Source organism: Phyllostomus discolor, chromosome 2 (genome assembly GCF_004126475.2).
Source record: "Phyllostomus discolor isolate MPI-MPIP mPhyDis1 chromosome 2, mPhyDis1.pri.v3, whole genome shotgun sequence".
In the NCBI taxonomy this organism is placed as follows: domain Eukaryota; kingdom Metazoa; phylum Chordata; class Mammalia; order Chiroptera; family Phyllostomidae; genus Phyllostomus; species Phyllostomus discolor.
The window spans coordinates 126885118-126911141 of NC_040904.2; the positions used below are offsets into that span (position 1 = coordinate 126885118).

The 26024-nt window shown below is 39.7% G+C and overlaps 1 protein-coding gene across 1 annotated transcript in view; it reads left to right on the top strand.

The window, feature by feature from the left end:
- The window catches only part of NDUFA9 (NADH:ubiquinone oxidoreductase subunit A9), a 49637-nt gene extending 23891 nt beyond the window's left edge, over positions 1–25746 (top strand). Inside the window, exons 6-11 of the mRNA XM_028532672.2 lie at positions 2685–2787; positions 12801–12868; positions 14471–14547; positions 18263–18358; positions 20160–20226; positions 25442–25746. Of these exons, the coding sequence (XP_028388473.1) occupies positions 2685–2787; positions 12801–12868; positions 14471–14547; positions 18263–18358; positions 20160–20226; positions 25442–25612 (582 nt within the window). The 3' untranslated portion in view covers positions 25613–25746. The remainder of the gene's footprint in view (positions 1–2684; positions 2788–12800; positions 12869–14470; positions 14548–18262; positions 18359–20159; positions 20227–25441) is intronic.
- Positions 25747–26024: the final 278 nt, after the last annotated feature.

Here is a 26024-nt window from a genome sequence, read left to right on the forward strand (position 1 = left end):
ATTTTTTAACTCTTCCTAGGTAATTTCATTGTGCAGCAAAGATTGAGAAATATAATTTATGGAGAAGGGAAGAGGATGATTCAGTTTTGGACTTGGGTTGCATTGCAGATGTGTGTCAATCATCCAGTTAATGGGGGTGAATGGGCTTTATGATCCTGCAGCTTAGAAGAAGAGGTCAGGGTTGGGAGTATAAATTAGGGAGCCACCAGTATTTGTTGTTAATTGAAGCAATGGGAGGGGATAAGATGGCCTAGTGTGGAAGCATGGGTTGAGAAGAGAGCTTTGGACTGGGTCCAGAGGACTGCCAGTGATTAGTGGTCTGGTAGATAAGGACTATCAAACTAAACCAAAAGATTGAGAGTGAACATGATCAGGTAGGAGGGAAACCTGGAGAGTACAGGTTATGAAGCCAAGGGAAGACAGTGTTGCAAGGAGGGAGTAGTTACTTATGAATGGCATTGAGAAGCCCCGTAAGTGAGAACTTGGAATCACCTTGGATTTTCTGACTTGGAGGTCATTGGTGGTCTTAACCTAGAATCATTTGAGTGCAAGTGGTGCGGTAGAATCCAGACTTCAGGTGAGTGAGAAGTAAGCAGGAACTGAGGCAGCATTTTCAAGTGGTTTGGTAAGAGTTGGGGAATGGATGCAGGAAGCTGGAGAGTCAGGTGGAGTTGGAGAATTATTTTTCTTTTAAGGTAGAAGGTCTTTGTTTGAAAGACTTGTTTCAGTGCTGTTGGGAAAGTGCTGATAAAGAGAGTGAGACTGAAGATACAGGTGGAAGTAAGTGGGACAGGTTCCTGAGAAAGTTAAAGGAGGTGAGTTTTGAAGCACTGGAGGTGGCACTCCTCCTCTGTAGTGGTAAGAAAGGAGGAAATGTTGGTTCATGCACCTGAATGTGTAGATTTAGTGGTGAGAACTTGAGATGATTTTTTTTCTGTTGCTGTATCTTCTCTTTGCATTAGCAGGTGATGTCATTTACTGGAAGGAAGAGGAAAATAAGATAGAAATTAGAATAGAATAGAATAGGATTGAAATTGCCATGTGCGAGAGTAAAGTAATTACAAGAAAACACTATTGTGGGAAATGTTAAGGGCCCAGTTAAAATGGTGACATGAATTTATAGTCATCTGCCACTTAGGGGTTAGGTTCTAAGAAATGTATCATGGTGTCATTTTGTGATAAGCACATCGTGGAGGCACTTACACAAATGTAGGTGTTATAGCCCACTGTACACCTAGGCTGTATGGTACAGCCCGTTACTCGCAGGCTACAAGCATGTACAGCATGTTACTGTATAAAATAACACAAGATTAAATCAAGAACAAGCAAAACTGTAAGTAGAAAGAGTAGACACTAAAGTAACAATAAAATGTATAGTATAGTAAACATATAAACAAGTAACATAGTTTATTATCATTATGGACTGTACATGATTGTATATACTATTCTTTTATATAATTGGCAGTGCGGTAGGTCTGTGTACACCAGCATTACAAACACATGAGTTATGTGTTGCACTATGATGTTTAGATGGCTACCACTTTGGAATTTTTCAACTTCATGATAATCTTCTGGGCCCACTGTAGTGTAGATGGTCTGTTGTTGACCAAAATGTTATGTATGCATCATTGTATAGTGGTACCAATTTATGATATTCATTTACTAAATTTCCTCCAGCTCTGAAGGCAGCAGGAGTACATGGCTCAAAGGAGGGTAATGGGGTTCTTCCAGAATTGTGATTTTGCCTGGTGAGTGGAATAAAAGACAGAGGGACAAGGTAGTTTACATTATTGGTAAGAGAGTGATTGAGACGTTGGACCATGGAATCTAATCTGTGACAAGGCAAGTTTGGAGGGGTTGATGGAGAGGAAAGCAGAACCAGTGACTAGGGTTCCTGGGAAGGTTGAGAAACAGATTATCTCAGGAGCGGAGAAACAGAGAACAAGCAGGCTTGGGAGTGTAGGAGACTGTTATCTGAGAGGAGGGTGTCTTCATTCGGTGTTTCAGAAGAAGGGCATTTTCACTTGTTGATGCGGCCCTGATGACTCCTGACCGAGTTGGAGTGCAGAAGTGGACTGAAGAGGTGGTCAATGAAGTTGAGATACTCAAGAAACTGAGAGATCCAAGTCTACTTGGACATTGAGGTCACCCACAGTGGCCGTGTAGATAGAAGGGAAGTTGGGGTGGAAAGGAAAGTTGATGTCTGCATTGAACAAGAGGCCTTGTCTAGGAGATGAGCAGATGGTAACAACTGAGGGCAGGAAGATTAAGGACCTTTCCCTGGCCTCCCCTGGGTGGGTGTGCACTGCTGCAGATTCCACCATGGTTGCCCACTACATGCCCTCCTTTCTCTGGCAGTCTGCTAGGTTGTCGACACAAATCAGAGAACCTGTAATTAGAAGGAAGAATGGAGGCTAGAAAAAAATCTACTCTGATTTTTCTCCTTCTGTGTAAGCTTCTCTGCGACAAATATGAGAAGAAACCCAACAAGAGCTATAAGAGGGTAAAATTTCTGTGTGATTCTAAGGAAAAATTCTGTGTAATTGAGATTTATGAATAGTATGGGTTACCTTAGTCTGGAGGAACTTAGGACCTTTAAAATACAAGTAGTGTCCCAATAGTGAATAGAATGGAAGATTTTTTTACTCATCTCAGAACTTTCTTTTGTTTGCTTGTTCTTTTAGGCTGTTGGAGAGAAAGAAGTGAGAGATGCATTTCCAGAAGCCATCATCATAAAGCCATCAGACATCTTTGGACGAGAAGATAGATTCCTCAATTATTTTGCAAGTTCGTATTCTTTCTTAACTAGGTTGAAGTTAAGCACGAACTAACAGTGTTCTTTGACGTGGCAGACTGAGGTTATACTGATGCGTGGGTCACCGGCCAGCAGTGATCATGGAATGCTGTGGATGGCTCGTCGAAAAACACCCGAGAAAAACATGCACAGAGACAAACTAGTTTCTGTGGGGAAGTAGGGACGAAATGGCCACCCCCGCTAGTGGGGAACGCGCCGATTTACCATCCATACCTGCTTTTATTAGGCTCATTTTGCATAATAATTCAGGTAAAGTACAGTACTCATTAGGGGGAAGTAAGGAACTATAGAAAACAAGGAACTCTGCGGGTCTATTTTGAGTCGGGGTCAAAGAGCTGTAAGACTTTGAGGAACAAACTAACTTCCTCCTTGGACCCCTCTCATTCAACTGAGAGCATTCTAAACAAAGAAGGTTTCACAGTAATTTACGTGTTCTTTCTTAGGCCTGATCCCGGGAATCCGCCCTTTTCAGCACAGAGCTGCAGCACCCTGTCATTGTTTCAGGCTTAGGTGGAGCAAGAGATAAGGAGTTTTTCTCCCAGACGATGAGAACTCAGGCTATGTCAAAGCCGAGGAGCGAGGGTCCATCACCCCCTTTTGCTGCAGCCCCCCAAGTCCTTTTGGGGGGCCTCCCAAAGTGATCGTGCCTGTCTTAGGTCGTTCCCCCCTTGGGGAATCTTACCCGTCTTTGGCTAACCGACCAAGCTTTTTGGGGTTCAGTTATGAATAAAGCAGCAGAAGTAGCATTCCTGCCAGGGAGATAAGTGTTTGTCTCCTTGCTGGCTTACGGTTCCAAGGGCGTTCCCTTAGCCTTAGCCTAGGTGGGGGTTACAGCTTCTGATACCAGTCAGGGTGGTTCCCAACATTATACTTTTTCTCTCCCAGGTGCTATTTTCTCCCCCAAGTCCATGTTTGCCTAGTCAACATGGTCCTTCTCAGGATCTTCATTAGTGTATATCAAAAGAAGCACCTTAGATTCATGGAAAGAGCATGTATTTAGAAGTCAGAGACCTGAGTCTAAATTTTGGCTGTGGGACTAACTAGTTCTGTGATTTTGGCAAATCTCTGAGTGGCAGCTTCCTCATCTTAAAATGGAAATAACAATGTCTACCTTAAGAGGCTGTGTTAATTAGATGAAGTAGCCCATGTTACATCAGCTGGCACAAAGTGAATGCTTAAATGATGCTTCCATTTATACTTTTCATATGAAGCTCATTCCTTACTGCTTTCTCTCCTTTGGTGTGATTGCCAAGTCTCTTGGGTATTGATTTTCAAAAACAAAGAGGTAGTGTAGTAATACTACTCTTTGTCAGCCACATTTAATAGTTCTTCCTTGTTAATAGGAATTTCTATGGGACAGGATTAGAGATCAGTAAATATTAGTTTGGTCATTAATACACTAGAAATACTTGATGTGTAAACTGCTTTCATAGGCTAGATGTTTCATGTTTGCTCTGTTTTTCTTTATTTGTTTGCTAATTAGACTTGTCTTGGCAGAGAAAATCAGTGTTTTTGACTAAGTGATGAAATTTTGAGACGTTAGAGGTGAAAAACTTATTTCCCTGTACTTCTATGGGAATGGGAGAGGAGAATCCATTTTTAATCCTGTGGTAAGAACCTACCTATAGTTTCTGATTCTACTGAATTACCAGTTATCTCTCAATTTATTCACTTATGTATTGGGAGAGGATTCAAACCTTCCCCATAGGAAGTATTAGGAAGGTTAGTGAGTTACTTTTTTTTTTTTATCAGAAGTTCCCGTTTCTCCTTTTGAGTGTTTGTATTATTTTTGTGTATGTCTTTTGCCCATGGTTTTTTTTTTTTTTTGAGATATGCTTTCTTACTGATTTATTTAGGCTCTTTAGCTATTAAAGATACATATATTTTCTTGTATTTGCTGCAGCTTTTTGTTCCTTATTATTAATTCTTAAATTTTTTATTTTAGACTTTATATTTTACAGCAGTTGTAGGTTTGTAGAAAAATTGAATGGAAAAGTGAAAAAAAATTTTATTATTGTTATACAAGTACAGTTGTCTCCATTTGACCCCACCACAGCCCCCTGCCCCGCTCATCTCTGCCTCCTACCCATGAACCTAGCCCCTTTGGCTTTGTCTGTGTGTCCTTTATACATGCTCCTTATTGGATCTTCCTCTATTTTCCCCCATTAACCCTCTCCCTTTCCTTCTGGTCACTGACAGTTTGTTCTTTATTTCAATGTTTATTTCAGTGGTTATATTTTGCTTGCTTGTTTTGTTGGTTAGGTTCCACTTAAAGGGGAGATCATATGGTATTTGTCTTTCACAGCCTGGCTTATTTCACTTAGCATAATGCTGTCCAGATCCATCCATGCCACCACAAATGGTAGAGTTCCTTCTTTCTTTCTGCTGTGTAGTATTCCATTGTGTAAATGTACCATAGTTTTTTGATCCATTCATTTACTAGTGGGCACTTCGGTGTCTTCCAACACTTGGCTATTATAAATAGCACTGCTGTGAACATTGGGGTGCATAGGTTCTTTTGAATTGGTGTTTCAGGGTTCTTAGGATATAATCCCAGCAGTGGTATTGCTCCTGAGACAAAAGGCAGTTCCATTTTTTAGTTTTCTGAGGAAAGTCTATTCTGTTTGGAAAACAGTTATTATATATTCTTTAACCCCTCATGCACCACCCCCATAACAGTTCTCCCTGTTAACATCTTGGATTTATGTTGTACATTTGTTACAATTGATGAACCAATGTTAGTACATTATTATTAACTAAAGTCCATAGTTTACATTGTCCCCCATTTTCCCTCACTTTGCCTTCCTCTGCCCAACCCCCACCCCACTCTTCCCTGCCTTCATCACATTGTTGTCTGTGTCCATGGGCTATGCGTATATGTGTATATGTTCTTTGGCTAATCTCTTCCAGTCCCCCCCACCCCCTTCCCCACTGAGCTGTGTCAGTCTGTTCCATGTATCTATGCCTATTCTGTTCCTTAGATTACAAGTGAGATCATATGGTATTTGTCTTTTTCTGACTGCCCTATTTCATTTAGCATAATAATCTCCAGGTCCATCCATGCTGTCACAAAGGGTGAGAGTTCCTTCTTTTATACAGCTGCATGGTGTTCCATTGTGTAGATGTACCACGGCTGTTATATCCACTCATCTACTTTTGGGCACTAAGGCTGTTTCTAGACCTTGGCTATTATAAATAATGCTGCTATGAACATAGGGGTACATATAATCTTTCTGATGGCGTTTTGGGATTCTTGGAATATATTGCCAAAAGTGGGATCACTGGGTCAAGTGGCAGTTCCATTTGCAGTTTTTGAAGATTGAAAATTGTTTTATATCATTTGTTTTCCACAGTGGCTGCACCAGTCTATATTGTCACCAGCAGTGCATGAGGGTTCTCTTTTCTTCACATCCTTGCCAGTATATGTTTATTGATTTATTGATGATAGCCATTCTGGCAGGTGTGATGTGGTACCTTATTGTTGTTTTAATTTGCGTCTCACTGCTAATTAGTGATGTTGAGCATTTTTTTGAAGGAGGCAAGAACATACAATGGAGTGTGAGAACAGTCTCTTCAATAAATGGTGTTAGGAAAATTGGGTGGGTACATGCAAAAATGAAACTAGACAACCAACTTTCACCATACACAAGAATGAACTGAAAACACGTAAAAGACTTAAATGTAAGTTGCAAAACCAAAACAAAGTCCTAGAAGAAAACAGGTGATAAAATCTTAGATGTCTCAACTAGCAGTATTTTTGCTAGTGTATACCCTAGAGCAAGGGAAACAAAAGAAAAAATAAAGAAATAGTACTATATCAAACTGAACAGTTTCTGCACAGCAAAGGAAACAATAATCAGAATGAAAAGGGAACCCACTGTATGGGAGAACATATTTGCCAATGGTACATCTGATAAGAAGTTAATTTCAAAACATGTAAAGAACTTACACACCTCAACACTAGAAAGACAAGAAATCCAGTTAAAAAATGGGCTAAGAACCTGATAGACACTTCTCCAAAGAGGACATACAGATGGCCAATAGACGTATGAAAAATGCTCAGTATCACTAATCATCAGAGGATTCATTCTTTTTGTTGTGTATTCTGTGGGTTTTGACAAATGTATAAATGATATAAATTTACCATTAGAATATCTTACAGAACAATTTCAGTGTCCCCCAAATCCCCTGTGGTACACCTATTTATCCTCCTTGCCTGCCTGCCTTTCATCCCCACCCTAACACATGGCAAACACTGATCTTTTAACTGTCTCCATAATTTTGCCTTTTCCAGAATGTTATACAGTAGGGAATCGTACAGTTTGTAACCTTTTCAGTTTGGCTTTTTTCAATGAGCAATATGCATTTAGGTTTACTTCAGGTCTTTTCATGCCTCGATATCTCATTTCTTTTTATAACTGAATAATACTTTACTGTATGGATGTACCGCAGTTCGCTGATTGAATTTAAGTGTTTTTATCATGTGCCCCCACACTTTGCTTGTGTTCTTTTACCTCCTGTATTCCACTTTTTAAAAAATCGTGCTAAAAATAAAATACATAGTATTAAATTTATCATCAGCTGCTATGGACTGAATCGTGTCCCTCACAAACTCTTTTCCTGAGGCTGTAACTCCCAATGTGATTGCATTTGGCGATAAAGTATTTAGGAGGTAATTAAGGTTAAATGAGCTCATAAGGTGGGGTCCTAACCCATTTGGATTGGTAGCATTCTAAGAAGGAGAGAGAGATCTCTCTCACCTTCCCTGCCTGTGTGCACTGAGGAAGGGCCACGTGAGAACACAATTGACTGCAAGCTGGGAAGAGAGCTCTCGCCTTGAACCATGACAGCTGGCATCTTGATCTTGGACTTTCCAACCTCCAGAGCTGGGAGAAAATGAATTTAACACTTCAGTCTACGGTATTTCATCATGGTAGACTAAGACACCATCTTAATGATTTCTCAGTGTACAGTTCTGTTATGCATATTCACACTGTAGTACAACAAATCTCCAAAACTTCATCTTGCAAAACTGAAACTATATGCATTAAACAACTTTTTATATCCTCTTCCCTCCAGCCCCTGGAAACCACTATTTTACTTTTTGTCTCTCAATTTCACTACTCTAGGTACCACATGTATTTGATTGACTTACCTCACTGAGCATAATGTCCTCAAAGTTCATGTATGTTGTAGCATGTAATAGGATTTTCTTCCTTTTTAAGGCTGAATAATATTCCATTGTGTGTGTGTATGTATATATATATATCTCCATGTTTTTTTTCCTTAAAAAATTTTTTTATTCAGTTACAGTTGTCCCCCTTTTCCCTCTATTACTCTCCCCTGCCCTCCCACCTTCCTTTCCCACATTCAGTCCTCCCCACCCCCTGACCCTAGTGTTCTTGTCCATGGGTCTTTTATACCTGTTCCTTGACTTGACCCTTCTCCTTCTTTCCCCCATTATGCCCCTCTCTCTGGTCACTGTCAGTTTGTTCTTTATTTCCATGTCTCTGCTTGTATTTTGCTCGCTGGTTTATTTTGTTGATTAGGTTCCACTCTAGGTGAGATTATATGGTATTTGTCTTTCACTGCATGGCTTATTTCACTTAGGATAACACTCTCCAGTTCCATCCATGCTGTTGTGAAGGGTAGGAACTCCTTCTTCCTTTCTTTTTGCTGCGTAGTATTCCATTGTGTAAATGTACCACAGTTTTTTTATCTACTCATTTACTGATGGGCACTTGGGCTGTTTCCAGCCTTGGCTATTGTAAATTGTGCTGCTATGAACATTGGGGTACGTAGGTTCTTTTGAATTGTTGTTTCAGGATTCTTAGGGTGCAGGATTTTGTTTATCCATTAATCTGTCAATGGAAGCTTGGGTTGCTTCTGCCTTTTCACTGTGAATAATGCTGTTATGAACATGGGTTTACAGATATCTCTTTGAGACCCTACTGTCAGTTCTTTGGCATGTATATCCACAAGTGGAATGCTAAGTCATGTGGTAGTTCTATTTTTAATATTTGGGGAACTACCATACTATTTTAAACCATAGTGGCTGTAGCAGTTTACATTTCCACTAAGTACACAGGGTTCCGATTTTTCTGTGTTCTCATAAACACTTGTTATTTTCTATTTTTTAAATAGTAGAACAAGGTATTTCATGGTTTTGATTTGCATTTCCCTAGTGGTAAGTGATGTTGAGCATCTTTTCCTGTGCTTGTTGGCCACTTGTGTATCTTACTGGCAGAAATGCCAATTTACGTGCTTTACTCATTTTTAATTGGGTCTTTTTTTGTTATTGTTGAGTTGTAAGAGCTCTTTATATATTATGATTAGTAACCCCTTATTAAATGTAGGATTTGTAAATTTTTTTTTATTCCTTAGGTTGCCTTTTCACTCTGTTAATTATATCCTTTGATGCACAGAAGTTTTTGATTTTCATGTAGTCTGATTTATCTATTTTTACTTTTGTTGCCAATGGTTTTGTTGTCATATCCCAGAAATCATTGCTAAGTCCCATGTGATGACATGGCTAGGGAAAACATAGCTTTCCCTATGTTTTCATCTGAGAATTTTATAGTTTTTGCTCTAGGATTAAGTCTTTGATCCATTTTGAATTAATTTTTGTATGTGAATCAAGGTATAAGGGTCCAACTTGATTCTTTTATATGTGGATATCCAGTTTTCCAAGCACCATTTGTTGAAGAGACTGTCATTTTTCTTTTGAATGGCCTTGGCACCTTGTCAAAAATTATTTGACCAGGTATATACAAGGGCTATTTCTCTCTATTTTATTGGTTTATATGTCTGTCTTTGTGTCACAGTTTTGATCATTGTATACTGTTTTGAATACTATAGTTTTACTAATAAGTTTTAAATCAAGAAGTTTGAGACCCCCCCCAACTTTGTTTTTTCTTTTTCAAGATAGTTTTGGCTATTCACGATTCTTTTAAGATTCCATATGAATTTGCCCTAGCGGGTGTAGGTCAGTGGATTGAATGCTGGCCTAGGAACCAAGGGGTCGCTGGTTCGATTCCCAGTCAGGGCACATGCCGGGGTTGCGGACCAGGTCCCCAGTAAGGGGCATGCAAGAGGCAACCACACATCAATGTTTCTCTCCTTCTCTTTTGCTCTCCTTTCCCCTCTCTAAAAAATAAGTATATAAAATCTTTTAAAAAGAAGATTCCTTACAAATTTAAGATGGAGTTTTCTGTATTTCTGCAAAAACACCATTGAGATTTTGATAAGGATTGCTTTAAATCTGTAGATTGCTTTGGGTACTGTTGACATTTTACCAGTGTTGTCTTCCAGGCCATGAACTCAGAATATCTATCCATTCATCTGTGTCTTTAAATTTCTTTTGGCAGTGTTTTATAGTTTTTGGTGTGCAGGTTTTTAGCCAACATGGTTAAGTTTGTTCCTAAGTATTTTATTCTTTTTTTTAACTATATTTTATTGATTATGCTATTACAGTTGTCCCATTTTCCCCCCTTCACTCCCTTCCACCCTGTACACCCTCTCCCACCCATATCCCCCCTTTAGTCATGTCCATGTGTCATAATTTCTTTAGCTTCTACATTTCCCATACTATTCTTACCCTCCCCCTGTCTATTTTCAACCTACATTCTATGCTACTTATTCTCTGTACCTTTTCCCCTTCTCTCCTCCTCCTCCCACCCCCCTGTTGCTAACCCTCCATGTGATCTCCATTTCTGTGGTTCTGTTCCTGTTCTAGATGTTTGCTTAGTTTCTTTGGTTTTGCTTTAGGTGTGGCTGTTAATAGTTGTGAGTTTGCTGTCCTTTTACTATACATGTTTTGTCTTTATCTTCTTTTCTTAGATAAGTCCCTTTAACATTTCATAAAATAAGAGTTTGGTGATGATGAACTCCTTTAACTTGACCTTATCTGAGAAGCACTTGATCTGCCCTTCCATTCTAAATGAGAGCTTTGCTGGATAGAGCAATCTGGGATGTAGGTCTTTGTCTTTCATGACTTGGAATATTTCTTTCCAGCCCCTTCTTGCCTGTATGGTCTCTTTTGAGAAATCAGCTGACAGTGTGATGGGAACTCCTTTGTAGGTTACTGTCCCCTTATCTCTTGCTGCTTCTAGGATTCTCTCCTTCATTTTCACCTTGGCTAATGTAATTATGATGTGCCTTGGTGTGTTTCTTCTTGGGTCCAACTTCTTTGGGGCCCTCTGAGCTTCCTCAATTTCTTGGAAGTCTATTTCTTTTGTCAGAATGGGGAAGTTCTCCTTTATTATTTGTTCAAATACGTTTTCAATCTGTTGCTCTACCTCTTCCCCTTCTGGTACGTTTAAAGATGGAACGTTTAAAGATGTCCTGGAGGTTCCTAAGCTTCTCCTCATTTTTTTGAATTCTTATTTCTTCATTCTTTCCTGCTTGATTGTTTTTTTCTTCCTTCTGGTCCACTCTATTGTTTTGAGTCCCAGTTTCCTTCCCTTCACTTTTGGTTCTTCGTGCATCTTCCTTCATCTCTTTTATGGTAACCTGCATTTTTTCATCTACTTTGCACCCAAAAGCAGCCAATTCTGTGAGCTTCCTGATCACCAGTGTTTTTTGAACTGTGCATCTGATAGATTGGCTATTTCTTGGTCACTCAAAAGGATGAGTCCTGGGGGACTGATCTGTTCTTCTGTTGGACACATCTCTCTCTCTCTCTCTCTCTCTCTCTCCTTTTTAAAATTTTTTTATTTTTTTTTTTGGGGTCTGGTCGCTCTTGTTATGGTGAGGGGCATGGCCTTAGGTGTTCCCCTGGGCTGGGCACCCCAGTCGTTAGATTGTGACGTTGTATCTGGGCGGGGGCGCGGGGGCAGGAGGGAACAATGGCGGTAGCTCTGTTCTTCTGGGATCTCAGTCCCTTCTCTGGGATCCTGGGTTGCTCACTCTGCCCTGGTCCACAATGCCGCCTCACTGGGTCCACCAGCCGCCGCTTGCGTACTCAGGGTCCACCACTGCGGCCCAGAAGGCTTACGTGCTCCTGGTTGCCTTATGTGCCCAGTTCTCCCTGTTTTCTGCGCACCACGACCCGCACCCGGCTGCTCCACCCCGCCCCTCCCACCAGTCTGGATGAACGGGTCTACTTCAACTTCTTGGCTGTCCGACTTCCATTCAGATAAATTCTCTGTCAGTTCTGGGTGTTATTCTGCCTCTAAATTGTTGTTCTAATCTTGGTTGTGCGTGGAGGTACGGTGCATCCATCTATGCCTCCATCTTGCCGAAAGTCCCCTATTTTATTCTTTTTGATGCTCGTATTAATAATTTCTTTTAAATTTTTCTCGAGAAGCTTTTTTTACCTTTAAATTTAATCCACTTGGGATTTGATTTGCTTTGTTTTATGGTGAGGTGTGAGCCATTTCTTTTTCTAAATAATAGAATGATTGTCTCAGCACCATACATTAAATATTATTTTCATTTTTTACATATTTGTGGTACTACATTTATCATATACTAAATTCCCATTCTTAGCAGTATCTTTTTGTGGGTTGTGTATATCATATCACTGACCTTTTGATTGCTATTGTTCTTAAAATGAGATGTAATTTCTTTTTGAGCCCAGTCTTGGGGATGACCATACCTTTAGCATTAGAGACTAGAAGACAAGTACCCAAGCCATTTGACCTTTCTCTTTCTCTCGGTGTCCTTAAATACAGGGTAGGGCAAAGTCAGTTTACCGTTGTTCATATTGGGAATAATACAATATTAAGAAATAATAATACAAGAATAAACTCTTTTGTATACTCACAACTGTAAACTTGCTTTTGCCCCACTCTATATTTGTCCTTTTTACTTTTATTATTTGTTGTATAAAAAAGTGGAAGCTGCTCAGTTTCCTCAGAGTCAGGTACATTTATTTCATTATTTCTGTTATACAAAGTGATTGTGCTAACCTGGAGGGCCTGGAAGTTGGTGGATCTTACAGCAGTTCAGGCTATCTAAGAATAGTTCTCTTTTTTTCTGCCAGATATGCGCTGGTTTGGAGGTGTACCTCTTATATCCTTGGGCCAGAAGACAGTGAAACAACCAGTATATGTAAGTACTGTGGATGAAGGAGCTTTGAATTCAGATTCAGGTGATTTGTTTTGTTGTTTTGCCCTAATCCTATAACTCTATCATATTCTTCTTTGTCAGTTTGCTTCATCTGGTTGCCTCGTAGTTTACCCAAGAGTTACATGCATTCTTTGTGTTTTCACTTGTTCATTCATTTAAGGAAAATGTTTTGAACCCTCAGTGTGCCAAACACACTGTTTGTGGCAGTGGATTTAGGGATATTAACTGTATAGACATAAATTGCTCTCCTCAAGTTGGTCTCAGCCAGAGGCGTGTCAGGAGAGCAGTTACCATGCAGTGTGTTACATGCTGTGATGGGGAGAGGGGCTTACAAGAGTTATGTCAGAAGGATACCTAACCCACCTAATCCAGACTGAGGATCAGGGAAGGCCTCCCAGAGGAAATGGCATCTCAAGTGAGACTTTATTTTTTTATTTATTAAAGATTTTATTTATTTATTTTTAGAGAGAGGGAAGGGAGGGAGAAAGAGGGAGAGAAACACTTATGTATAAGAGAGGTATCAGTTGCCTCTTGCACGCCCCCAACTGGAGACCTGGCCTGCAACCCAGGCATGTGCCCTGACTGGGAATCAAACTGGCAACCTTTTGGTTTACAGGCTGGCACTAAATGCACTGAGCCACACCAGTCAGGGCCTAAGGTGAGACTTTAAAAATGACTAACAGTAAATCAAATGAAGAGGTTGGGGGAAAGTATCCTCTACAGGGGGAACAGTATGTACAGGGACCCAGAGGTGAGAGAGAGTGTTGGATTCCATATTATGTTGAACTAGGGGTTGACAGATTGGCGCTAATGACATTTTGGGCTGCATAGTCCTTTGTTGTAGGGTAGGGTGTCAAACTCATTTTCACCGGGGCCCATATCAGCCTTGCAGTTGCCTTCAAAGGGCCTAATGTAATTTCAACTCCTTAACAGTTAAGGAGTAGTTACATTTATACAGTCCTAAAATTATTTTGGCCCTTTGAAAGCAACTGTGAGGCTGATGTGGCCCCCGGTGAAAATGAATTTGACACTCCTGTTGTTAGGGGCTATTATAGAATTTTTAGCAGTATTTCTGCCTTCTAGCCACCAGATGGCAGTAGCATTCTCCCCACCTCCCAGTTGTGACAACTAAAAATATCTCTAGGCATTTGCCAAATGTACCCTGGGCACCAAAATCACCCCAGTTGAAAACCATGGGGTCTGCAACCATATAAAATTATTATTTTTGGATGTCAAAGTGGTAGAATATAAACAAGTCTGTGTGTTCAGCCTAATAGTTTGAGATTGTTTAGTAACAGATGAAATTGGAGCAATAATGAGCAAAGGCAAAGAAAGGCCTTGATAGCCATATGAAGACAAACATGTTCCGACTGGAAAAATGTTAAAAAATTTCCAATGTGGAGGTTATTAGAGCTCTTAAGAAGGGTGTTCTTTAAGAAGTTTTCTGAAAACACATTCTGTTGTTTTAATTTTATGATTTTGGTGTGTGCGAATGTGTGTGACTGACGTGGTCTGCTTCTCGTCCTTCCTCCTCCCTCTCTTTCTCTCAACAATTACTTAAACACATGTTATAATTTCTTATAGGTGGTGGATGTAGCCAAAGGAATTGTTAATGCAATTAAGGAGCCAGATGCCAGAGGGAAAACTTTTGCCTTTGTTGGGTAGGTGGTTAAAGTTTGGCTTAAAAATTGTGTTACCTCTTAAAGTGAAATAATCATAACTTACAACAGTAATTTCTAAATGTGTCCCTCACTAACAGACTCATTTGTTGCATTTTTATAGCGTCTGTCTTCGACTATATTTATTCCAGAAACCTTACTCCTTTCACCCTTAGGCCACTGTGTTTCAAAGAGCTGTCCAAAGGCCACCATTATCAGAATCTCCTGAATGCTTAAATTAAGTCAGAATTTGAAGGAACCCAGGAATCTGCTTTAATAAATGTTTTTTTTTGTCACAAAATACAATTATGTATATTAGTCGATTATATATGCTTAGTCCAGTAACCGTGCCCCCCTCAACAACGTATGGTTTTGTACTACTCCAGTGAAGTTTTTACCATGTAAAAAGATGTAACTTTAAATTCCAAAACACAGAAAAACTTTTAGGGAGTAAATATAGTTGCAGAATGAAATTAATTTTGCTAGAGTATCTGAAAGCCCCAAAAGGTGAGAAATGGTTGGATTAGGGTACAGTTGCTCATGCTGTGCAAAACTAATCTTTTATTATATGCTCTCTGTTGAAATTTGCTCTCCAGAAATATGGGACACAGTTAAACTATGTGACTTACCTGAAATTGTTAAATTATGTCATAGTTAGGTTTAGGACCTTTTTACTGAATTAACTAAAACTAAAAAACTGAGACTCAACCCATCAAGTTCAAAAGTACCAAATCTACCTAATAATTGGCTCAGAACCCCATCATTCTGTGAAGGAAACCTGTGATACCTGATGTTTTGTGAAATGTGGGGATCTGATTCAATAATTAAGGGATAGCTTAATTCCTAAGAAATATTTGCTTCTGCAAAAGGAGACATTTTTTCTCCACACCAGATATATAGTATTTATTTCCAGGATAATGAATTCATACACTGTTACATTTTACCATTATTGTAAATTTAGTAAAAAAAAATTTGTGTGCATAGATAAAAATTTTTACTAAAAAAATTTTTTTTTTAGTAAAAAAAAAATTTGTCTATTATGTTTCCATGTTAACTAATTGCTGTAAGATGCACAGTACTTTTCGGGCTATAAGATGCACCCCCCCGCCCCCCCCCGTACAATGATGTCTTTGTACTTCAAAGACATCATTAAAAAATGATAAAAAGACGAGGAGATCATCAATGAAAAGGCAAGAGAGGTGATCAGAGTGGTATATGGAAAGTCTGAGGACAGAGAAGGCAGGAAGTACTCCCTGGGAGTGCAGAAAAGAGCACTTGGTGGAGGGAATAGTAGGATTGCGAAGTGGAGCTGAGTCTTCCATTTGAAGGTAGTGATCAGAAATCAAAGGGGGAGCCAGTTAGTCCAGTTCTTTCTCTACAACTCCGTCTTGCTGGCGGTTCAGGCACAGAGCAGACAGGGCAGGCAGATAGCTGGGTTAACCACAGTAGGGGTTTTGCTCTGCTGGTGTGGAGAGGAGACTGGGGGGCAAGGTCTTGCTGAGAATAATTGCAAAGGAATGACGGTGAAATATTAGCTGGGAAGGACACAGGCTTCAGTGTACCATGATCTGTGAGCAGGGAGGGGCACTTAAGCCAGGCTTTGAGTCACTCTTAATGAAACACAAGGTGTTTGAGAACAGCTGAAGAGCCAGTATATTACATATAATTAGTTTGCCTGTGATTCCAGTATGGCTTGTCTTCAGAAGGATTATAAATTGTTCTTTGACATAGCATATATTATATGCCCTGTGGTGCTCTTTATACATCTTTCTGGAACTTGAAGGAAGCTATTTGATGGTTTTGTCTGCCATTTCCCCTACCTGACATTTTCTTTTTTCTTTGTATTGTTTTTGGATGAAAATGTCAGCTATCACAAGCTTTCAGAGGTAAAAGGAATTAGGAAAGTGTGTGAAGAGATATTAAAAGGTAGTATTATATGCAATAATAATTATTAAAGCTAGGTTATATTGGTAGAAAACTACTCGGATTTGAGAAATAGAATATAAAGTCCAGAAACAGTCATAAATATATATAAGAATGTAGTATGTGATAAAAAGTGCCATTTCAAAATATGGGAAGAGGGTAGATTATTCAGTAAATGGTATTACATCTTTTTCTTATAACAATACAAAAATACATCATTGAAAGAACTTGTGGATTAAGAAAAACAACTGAAAAGCATTAGTAAAAATATGTGGTAATTTATGTTACTGCTAACTGGAAAGGGATTTTCTAACTATAAAGCCAGACCATAAAGTAAAAGCAGTCAGTAGTTTTGATTATGTGGAATTTTATACTTTGATATGCCACAAAACACCTAAACATTGAAAGGTAAAATATAAACAGTAAAAGATACTTACAACTATGTTATTAAAATATAAAGAACTCTACAAATTATTCTCATAGATAGGAACTCCAGGAGGAAAAGAAGTATAAATGGCCAAAAATATATAAAGAAAAAAATTAATCTTTAATATTAAAATAATGCTAATTAAACCATTGAGGTACCCTTTTTATCTGGCAGATTGGCAAAATTTTGTTTATTTTTTATGCCTAAACTCATTTTTGGTGAGTGGGCTACTAACATTCTATGTAAATTTATATGACCTTTCCAGAAGGTAGTTTGGAAGTAGTCAGTAAAAGCCCTGAAATCTTGAAGTATACTTTGAGAAGTTTCACTTCTAGAATGTATTCTAAACACATAGTTGTGGATAAGCACAAATATTTGCTATAAGAATGTTTATTAAGGCATTGCTTTACAAAAGAGAACTATTTTTAATAGCCTAAATATCCCCAAACTGGGAATTGGTAAAATAGGTTATGATTACGTGCAGTGCAGGATGTGCAGGCATTGACCACGGACTGGAGGACTTAATGACATTGAAAGATGCTTGTGGTGTACTAGTAAGTGAAAAAGGCATTACAGAATGGGATGACCTGTGTAATCTTACACTTATCAAAACAAGAATGTATATGTAAAGAGGCGAGAAGGATATATATTAAATGTTTGGTTGGCCAAAAAGGCCATATGTTTTCTTTTGTAAAATAAAAGGTATTTTTCATTTCCACTAATAATTCTATTGATTTGGATATTTGGAATATGTTGGCTATCTTCTGTGTGGTATAACATCGATTGTTCTCAATGCCTCACTTTGATTGGTATCAGCTTCAACTGGTCTACCCAACCGTGGAGCATCATGCAGCAAAAAATCTCTGGCACAAAACGTGACAAACCACTTTTGACATGTTCAGTCAGTCATAGCACTTTCTCCATAAACTGCACAAATCTTTTTTTGCATTTTAGTTGCATTTTTACCTTTCTTGAAATATAAAGAATAATATGCCAAAATGTTGCATATTTTCTTCCATCTTCAATATTAAAATGACTACAGAAAAATTTACCGAATTTGATAAGTTTTTTAAAATGCACGCTGATAAGACAGCTGTCACAATACAATCTAACAAAGTTGTTTCAAACAAAGTTAAAGACAGCTTAGTGCTACTAGAGCCATCTTACAGAAAAAACAAGCAAACTTTTTGGCCAGCCCAATACATAAACGTTATCTCTGGTGGGACTATAATAAATTTTCTTTGTACTAACCTGTATTTACTACAGTATATTTGTATTTCTTTGTCATAAGAAAAATGTTATTTTTGTTAAACAAGTGAGTTTGTAGGTGCCAATAATTTGAGTAACTATGAATTTTTTTCTTCGTAGGCCCAATCGATACCTTCTTTTTGACCTGGTACAGTATGTCTTTGGTGTGGCTCACAGACCCTTCCTCCCATACCCCGTGCCGCATTTCGCCTATCAGTAAGTAAAGTGCTTCTTTTTGTGCCTTCTAAAATAGACTTAACTAGATACATTTGTTTGTAATGCTCTCACTAAGGGTTATAAAGGAGTGTGTTCAGTGAAGTCTTAGAATCTCTAGCTAGAATGTTCTCTTAATACCTTGATGTTAGTCTAGAAAAGAAACAGCGATGTCTGAGAAAGGGAAATGTGGGTTACTTTGGATGAGAAAAACTGTGTGTTGAGAGATTAAATCTGCAGATCCTCAAATCCTCCAATTAAAAATTACTGAGTTTTAATTTGGAGAAGTATCTTACTTGGGAGGTTGGATAAGGAGAAATTAGGTTTCTCTGTGTTTCACCTCACTCAGAAGTGACAAAAGGATTCCTTATTATTTTTTTTAGTCTTTTTTTTAAGATTTTATTTATTTATTTTTAGAGAGGGAAGGGATGGAGATAGAGAGAGAGAGAAACATCAATGTGCGGTTGCTGGGGGTCATGGCCTACAATCCAGGCATGTACCCTGACTGGGAATCGAACCTGCAGCACTTTGGTTTGCAGCCCTCGCTCAATCCACTGAGCTATGCCAGCCAGGGCGGATTCCTCATTATTAAACCAATTAGATCATGCAGTTGGGAGAAGGAGCCAGGTTGATTCAGTCTTGGCCTACGATTCCCTTATCTTCTTTCCCTGCTTCTCGATTTATTTCTTCCTTTGTAAGTTTAGCATCTTAGAATTATGTCACACCCTAGTGGCCTCATCTGGGACACTTTCATATCCTCTTTGCCAGAGATTGATTTATAAACCAACATAGTGGCTCACTCCTTCATCCATTTGTTCAGTCATTCATTTGACAAACTTTATTGAATGCCTACTATGTCACAGGCAATGTACTAGGGACTGTGCATTGTGTTTTGACGTTACAGTTAGCTCTCTAACAGAGGTATCAGAAGAATAGTCATAATGCAGTGCGACGATAATATTTATTGAGAATGTTCTATTTTCAGGCTGTCTGTACTTCTCATTTAATACTCACAGTGACTCTGAAGTGGGTAGGGAAGAATGGGTGTCCAGTGTGAGTGCAAGAAAAATAGGCTAGGGCAGAGCATGGGGATACCTACATTTACAGGACCAGCAGAGTAAGAGACATTTATCAAGGATGGTAAAAAAGAGGAATAGAATGTTCAAATGAAAAATGACGAGAGTTTGGAAGCCTAGGTGTCAAAGGAAAGGTAGTGTTCTGTTTTTGACTTTTTAAAAAAATTTTTCAATTACAGTTTATGTGCAATATTTGCATTTGTTTTGGAAAGAATGTTTTAAGGCAGGAATGACGTTTCAGAAGGGGAGCATTGCTATTTGTTCATATCTGTATCTCTGGCACTGGAACAATGCTTGACACAGTGTGGGCACTGTTAGTATTTACACACTCCTGGGCACTGTTAGTATTTACACACTCCTTGGCTTGCCCTGCATCCTTTCTTGGAAGCATATTTGAATATCTGAGGCTTAAATTGTGTTGAATTTCAGACTTCTGAATGTTAGTCTTTTTTGCTTTGTTGTTGGTAGCTGTATTTTCGTTTTTAAGATTCACTGTCTCTTTGATGGAGAACAAGGATTATCAGCGGTTGCAACGGTTAGACTGGGTTAACTTGAAAGGAAAGGCAATGTCATAGATAGTGGTGACAGGATGTTGGTTATTGTCTTAAAAAATAATTCAGCGAATTCCTGTCCCTACAACAGTCTCTCTTCTGTGGTTCTTATAGGCTAGCTTGAATATTGGGCATAGAGACACTTATTACATGTGCTGTATTTATTTCTTTGTCTAGATTGGTAGCACGACTCTTTGAAACCAGTCCATTTGAGCCGTGGACAACAAGGGATAAAGTGGAACGGGTGAGTATGAGTATGGTGAACATCTGTATGGGCAGACGATGGGCAGAGAGCTGCAGAAATGGATGTTAGTAAAAGGCAAAGGATTTTTACAATTTGAAGAGAAACCAGGGTAGAGAGATGCATATATTAAAATTGATTTTTGTTTGCTTGCTTGCTGGGGTTATTTTCGTGCTCTTGTCTGTCTCTTATCCTTCTCTGTACAGTCAGCCCCTCACCCTGAGAGGGGATGAGTGCACTCAAACTTATCCACTCTCAGCTTGCTCCACAGTGTGGTTCCTCCGTTACTTTCTTTCTGACACTATAAATTTTTCTTTCTCTGTTGGATTATTCCCACCAACATAGAAATATGCCTTAAGAGTTTCACGTTTTTTTCTATTGAAAAATCATTTTCATTTTTCAGTTACAGTTGACATACTGACTGATCTTCCTGATAAATCTCACATCCATCTGACACCATGCATAGAAGTTAGAATATTATTCACGATATTCCCTGTAATGTACTTTGCATCTCCATGACTATACTGTAACGATCATTTTGTACTTGTCATCCCCTCACCTTTTCACCCACCTCCCAGCCCTTCCTATCTGGCAAATGTTCTCTGTATCTATTTCTTTTCTTCTTGTTCATTTATTTTTTTTTTTAGATTCAATTGTTGATAGGTATGTATTTATCACCATTTTATTTTTGATATCTTTGATTTTTTAAATTTTTCTTCTTAAGTTTCTTTAACATTTCATATAATACTGGCTTGATGATGACGAATTCCTTTAGCTTTTTCTTATCTGGGAAGGTCGTTATCCTTTGGTTCTAAATGATAGCTTTGTTTGGGTAGAATTATCTTCGTTGTATAGGTCCATGCTTTTCATCACTTTGAATATTTCTTGTCAGTCCCTTCTGCAAAGTTTCTGTTCAGAAATCAGCTGACAGTCTTATGGTAGCTCCCTTGTAGGTAACTTACTGCTTTTCTCTGCTGCTTTTAAGATTTTCTGTCTTTAACCTTTTGAACTTAATTGTGGTGTGTCTTGATATGGACCTCTTTGGATTCATTTTGTTTGGGACTCTTGGTGCTGTCTGGACTTGTATGTCTTTTTTCCTTCACAAAGGTAGATAAGTTTTCTGTCATTTTTTTAAAATGAATTTTTAATTTCTTGCTCTCTTCTCCTTCCAATACTCCCATTATGTGAATATTGGTACCTTTGAAGTTGTCCCAGAGGCATCATATATTATTCTCATTTTTTAGATTCTTTTTTCTTTTTGCTGTTCTGATTGGGTGTTTTTTTCCTTCCTTATATTCCAAATCACTGATTTGATTCTCATCTACTCTAGTATTGAGTCTCTGTAAGTTTTTTCTTATTTCAGTTATTGTATCCTTTATTTCTGTGTCCTTCATTTCTTTTTTATGCTGTTGAGGTTCTGAGTTCATTGAGCATCCTTATAACCAGTGTTTTGAACTCTGTATCTAATAGATTGCTTGTTTCCATTGCTTAGTTCTTTTTCTGTAGTTTTGTTTTGTTCTTTGATTTGGGACATGTTTCTTGTCTCCTCATTTTGGCAGCCTGCCTGTGTTTGTTTCCATGTATTAGGTAGAGCTGCTGTGTCTCCCAGGCTTGGTGGAGTGGCCTAATGTAGTAGGTGTTCTGTAGGGTCTGGTGGCACAGCCTCCCTGCTCACCCAACCTGGGCACTCAAGGTGCACCCCCTGTTTGGGCTATGTGTTATCTTCCACTTGTAGTTGAGCCTTAATTGCTGTTGGACATCAGTGGGAAGGATTTACCCCAGGCCAATCAACTGCAAGGACTGGCTATGACCACCAACCACCGTAGAGGATCAGCTGTGCAGGGGCCTACCCCACAGAGCAGGACTTACTTCAGTGGGGCTCTGGTGCCTGCTAAGTCTACCCCTTGAGTGTGTCACTTGTGGAAGTGGTTGGGTTGTGATGCTTTGACTTGGTCTGAAGCTGTCCACCGAGTGTGCTGTTTCAGGGGCCTCCTGTGAGGTGCAGGCTAACATCACCCACTGCCTGTGTTTGGTCTGGGGCCACCAGCATAAGCTAAAAAGTGATCTGCAGATGGCTGCCACTTGCTCTGGGCTTAGAGGTTCCCAGGTAAGGCTAAGCTGCAAACCAAGCCTGGCTATGCTAGTGCCAGGCCTGGAGCCATTTAGCACAGTGAGGCCAGATGCTGCTTGTTTGAGAGATTTTAGGGAAATGGGAGACATGAGCTAAGACAGGCCATTTGTATGGAAGAACCACTGGACACATCTTGGGTGGGCCTGGAAGTTGGGTCGGGGAGGGCCTCAGGGAATCACCAGGGTGATGCAAACAGTGTGAGCCAGGTTGATGGAGTCTCAGGTAGAGCACCTACCTGCCACCTCTGTTGCTCTGTTGGGGAGGGCTCAGTAAAGGAACAATGGCCTCTACCAGCTGCCCTCCCCAAGCTCTCATCCTGATGTTAGATAATTCAGTTCCTCCCTGCATGTCTCTGGTGACTTTGAAGCTACTGCCTCTGTGATGCAGCTGAGAGGGAATGAGTGATTAAGTCTGTGCACAAGCCCTTTAAGAGGAATTGCCTGGGACTCCAGAAGCCCTTCATCTCCCTCAACCCCAGTCCCTGCTGGTTGTCATAGCCAGAAGTTATGGGGCTTCTCTCCTGGCACTGGAACCCTGGGTGGGGCTGGGGGAACTAGTAGAGGGCTGGGACCCCTTGTTCTTCATGGGGGACCTCTATAGCAGAGGTATCTCTCCCAGTTTTATCTGCCACACACGAGTATGGGACTGATCCCAGACTGATCCTCATCTCCACCTCTCCTACCAGTCTTGCTATGGCTTTGTCTTTAAACCCCTAGTTGTGGGACTTGCATTCAACCAGATTTCAGGCACTTCTGAATGATGGTTGTTCTTCAGTTCACTTGTAATTTTGATGTGGTTTTGGGAAGAGGCAAGTACCACATTTACCTACATCACCACCTTGAGTAGTTGAGCTCTGCTTTTTTTTTTTTTTTTAAGGCATATTCCTCCCTTCCTACCCTGTTTGTCCCACTGTATCAAAACTCCTCAGAAGGGCTGTCTGTACCTGCTGTTGATGGTTTCTTACCTCACTTTTTCTTTAACCCATTCCAATAAGGCTTTTATTCCCATTTTGCCCCTAAAACTGCTCTTTTCAAGGTCTCCTGCAATCTCTATTCTGCCAAATCCAATAGTATGAAGTGCTCTCTCCTTGAAAGCCTGAATTTTCATCTCTTTCCTGGCCAGCTCCACAGTATTTTGTTCTTCCTATTCTCATTAGGCCACGCTTTTTGGTCTGCCTTCCTGGTTTGCCCTCTTTCCGATCTATAAATGTTGGGGGGGTCCAAGGGCTTTCTCCTCAGCCTTTTGGTATCTTTTCTCATTCTCTAAGTGACCCTCACCTAGTCCCATGTTCCAGCTGCAGGCTGTAACTCATAGCTGCAGTTGTGTCTTCAGCCCTGAACTGCCCGCTAACCCCGCAGCAGACTCTAATCAGTTCAGATAATGTTATAGTCATCTGAAATAGAACGTGTCCATAAACAGAATTGCAGTTCCACCTTTCTCATCACGATAACAGTATCAGTATTAGCTCTGTCAAGAGGGTAGGAATTCCCCTTGATTTCTCCCTTTCCTGTCCATCTAGATCTAAGTGAGAGCTCTCCAGCAGCACTTTCTGTAGTGATGGAAATGTTTTATAGTGTGCAATGTCTAAGATGTAACCACCAGCAACATGTCACTGTTGAATAGTTGAAATGTGGCTTGTGTGACTCTAGAAATAAGATTTGAGTTATATTTAATTTTAATTAATTTAAACTTGAAACTGGCCAATGGCTACTATATCAGACAGCACAGCTTGAGACCATCAGCAAGTATGGTTCTGGCAGTCCTCAAAATATATGCCAGATCTTACAACTTCTACCCATTTCTACCTTTTCATTCAGCTTTTGGTTATGAAAATATTTATAATAGTATTGAAATTTTTCAACCTACAGAAAGGTAAAGAAAATAATTGTTTCTACTGCATCTACTTTAATCCAAGCGGGTAACTTCTTCCTTTCTTACTCTCTTGACCAATCTCCTGCCGCCCCTCTAGCGTCTCCACAGTGTGCGGGACTCCGTGGCTCTGCCCCTGTCCTTCTTGCTGTCTCCCGTCCTAGTCCGACCCATTGACCATTGCCCAGTGCTGTAAAAGTGTTTCTAGGGAGGACTCAAAATAAAACAAAAATAACGTACAATCTCTACCTTTGAAGACCTATTGACCTTTTATCAACAAGAAACAGCCAGATTGCCCTCTGAATGTAACCTAAAAGCTGAATTGTGGAGGAGGTGCACAGTAGTCCTTAAGGAACACACGTGCATGGGCAGTCACTGTCCTCGCCTCTTATGGGCTGGAAAGCGAACACCGTTTTCAAGGTGTCCCTTCTATGTTCATGAAAGATTGGGCAAGAGGTGCTGGTCAGAACACCTCATTGTGTCTCACACTGATATGCCTCTTGCATTTGTGATTGGAAAAGTGGTGCTGCAGTAGGCAGAATGGGTCTTAGGTTTGGTGTGGAGGCTGCTTTACGGCACTGGTAAAAGAATCGCAGACTGTCAGGTGGGGGGATGGAGACCTTTGGAAGTCTCATAGTTGATTCTCCTTTCCTGCAAATGAGATGGGTTTCGATTTGTGTAGATCTGTACTGAACATTAGCCAGGCAGGTTGGTTTAGCTGGAGCACAAAGGTTAATATGGATTATCCCTTAATGAGCAAGGACAAATGTTAATTATTTTTTTAATTCGGTAGTTAAAACTGAGGCAGAAAGTCTGTGCTCAGAGTAAAGACACAAAATACATGGTCTTTTAGTCCTGTTTTACTCTTAAACCCTCCTATAAAGTCACCACTGACAAATTTGATGACTTGTGCCTCTTGATTTAGATTTATTTTTGTCTAAATCTGTAGAACGCCTCACCGAGAGCCTGTGTTCTATGCTCATGGATAGTGCTGGGGACTTTGAGCTGGTATTTGGTGACCTTGCCCTTTTCCCTTAAACCCTTTTCCTGTGGCCTACTTTTAGTGAGTTTCAGGAATCCAACACTGCCACGTTCACTTTGAAAACAGTGAAGTCTCAGTAACGGGGCTCAGGCCAATTTGAGGGTTAAGTGCTTGCTAGCATAGCACTTGGTGTTCCTGGCCAGTTTTCAGCACTCTCTGTGGTTCTTTGTTCAAAGGTTCACATCTCCGACATGACATTGCCTCACCTGCCCGGCTTAGAAGACCTTGGTATTCAGACCACACCACTGGAAATGAAGGCCATCGAGGTGCTGCGACGTCATCGCACTTACCGCTGGCTCTCTTCCGAAGTTGAAGATGTGAAGCCAGCCAAGACTGTCAACATTTAGTGGGCCCTGTGCTGCCCTTGTCTCTTTGGTGTCATTTGGGTCACCTGGCTAGCCCCCAGGCCACTTTCATCAGAGAATCCTGTAAATAGTGAATAAGATTTCTCTATTAAAACATCTGAGGTTATATTCTGCAACAGCATTTCTTTCTTGATTTATTAAGTGATAAATTCAGCTAATTAGAATTGGATCATAATTTTCATTTAAAATATATATATTTAATAATGATATATATATCATATATCCTTTGAAATGCTGAAGGATTTGAATTTCCCTCTGTCAGGCTACTTCTTTAATAAGAGCCTCTTTTTAATGTCAAAATAATGTGACAACCACAAGTGATATGTAATTGTCTTTACTATTCACTAATTGAGAATATATGTAATGTTCCATAGCTAATCTGAATTTATTTTTT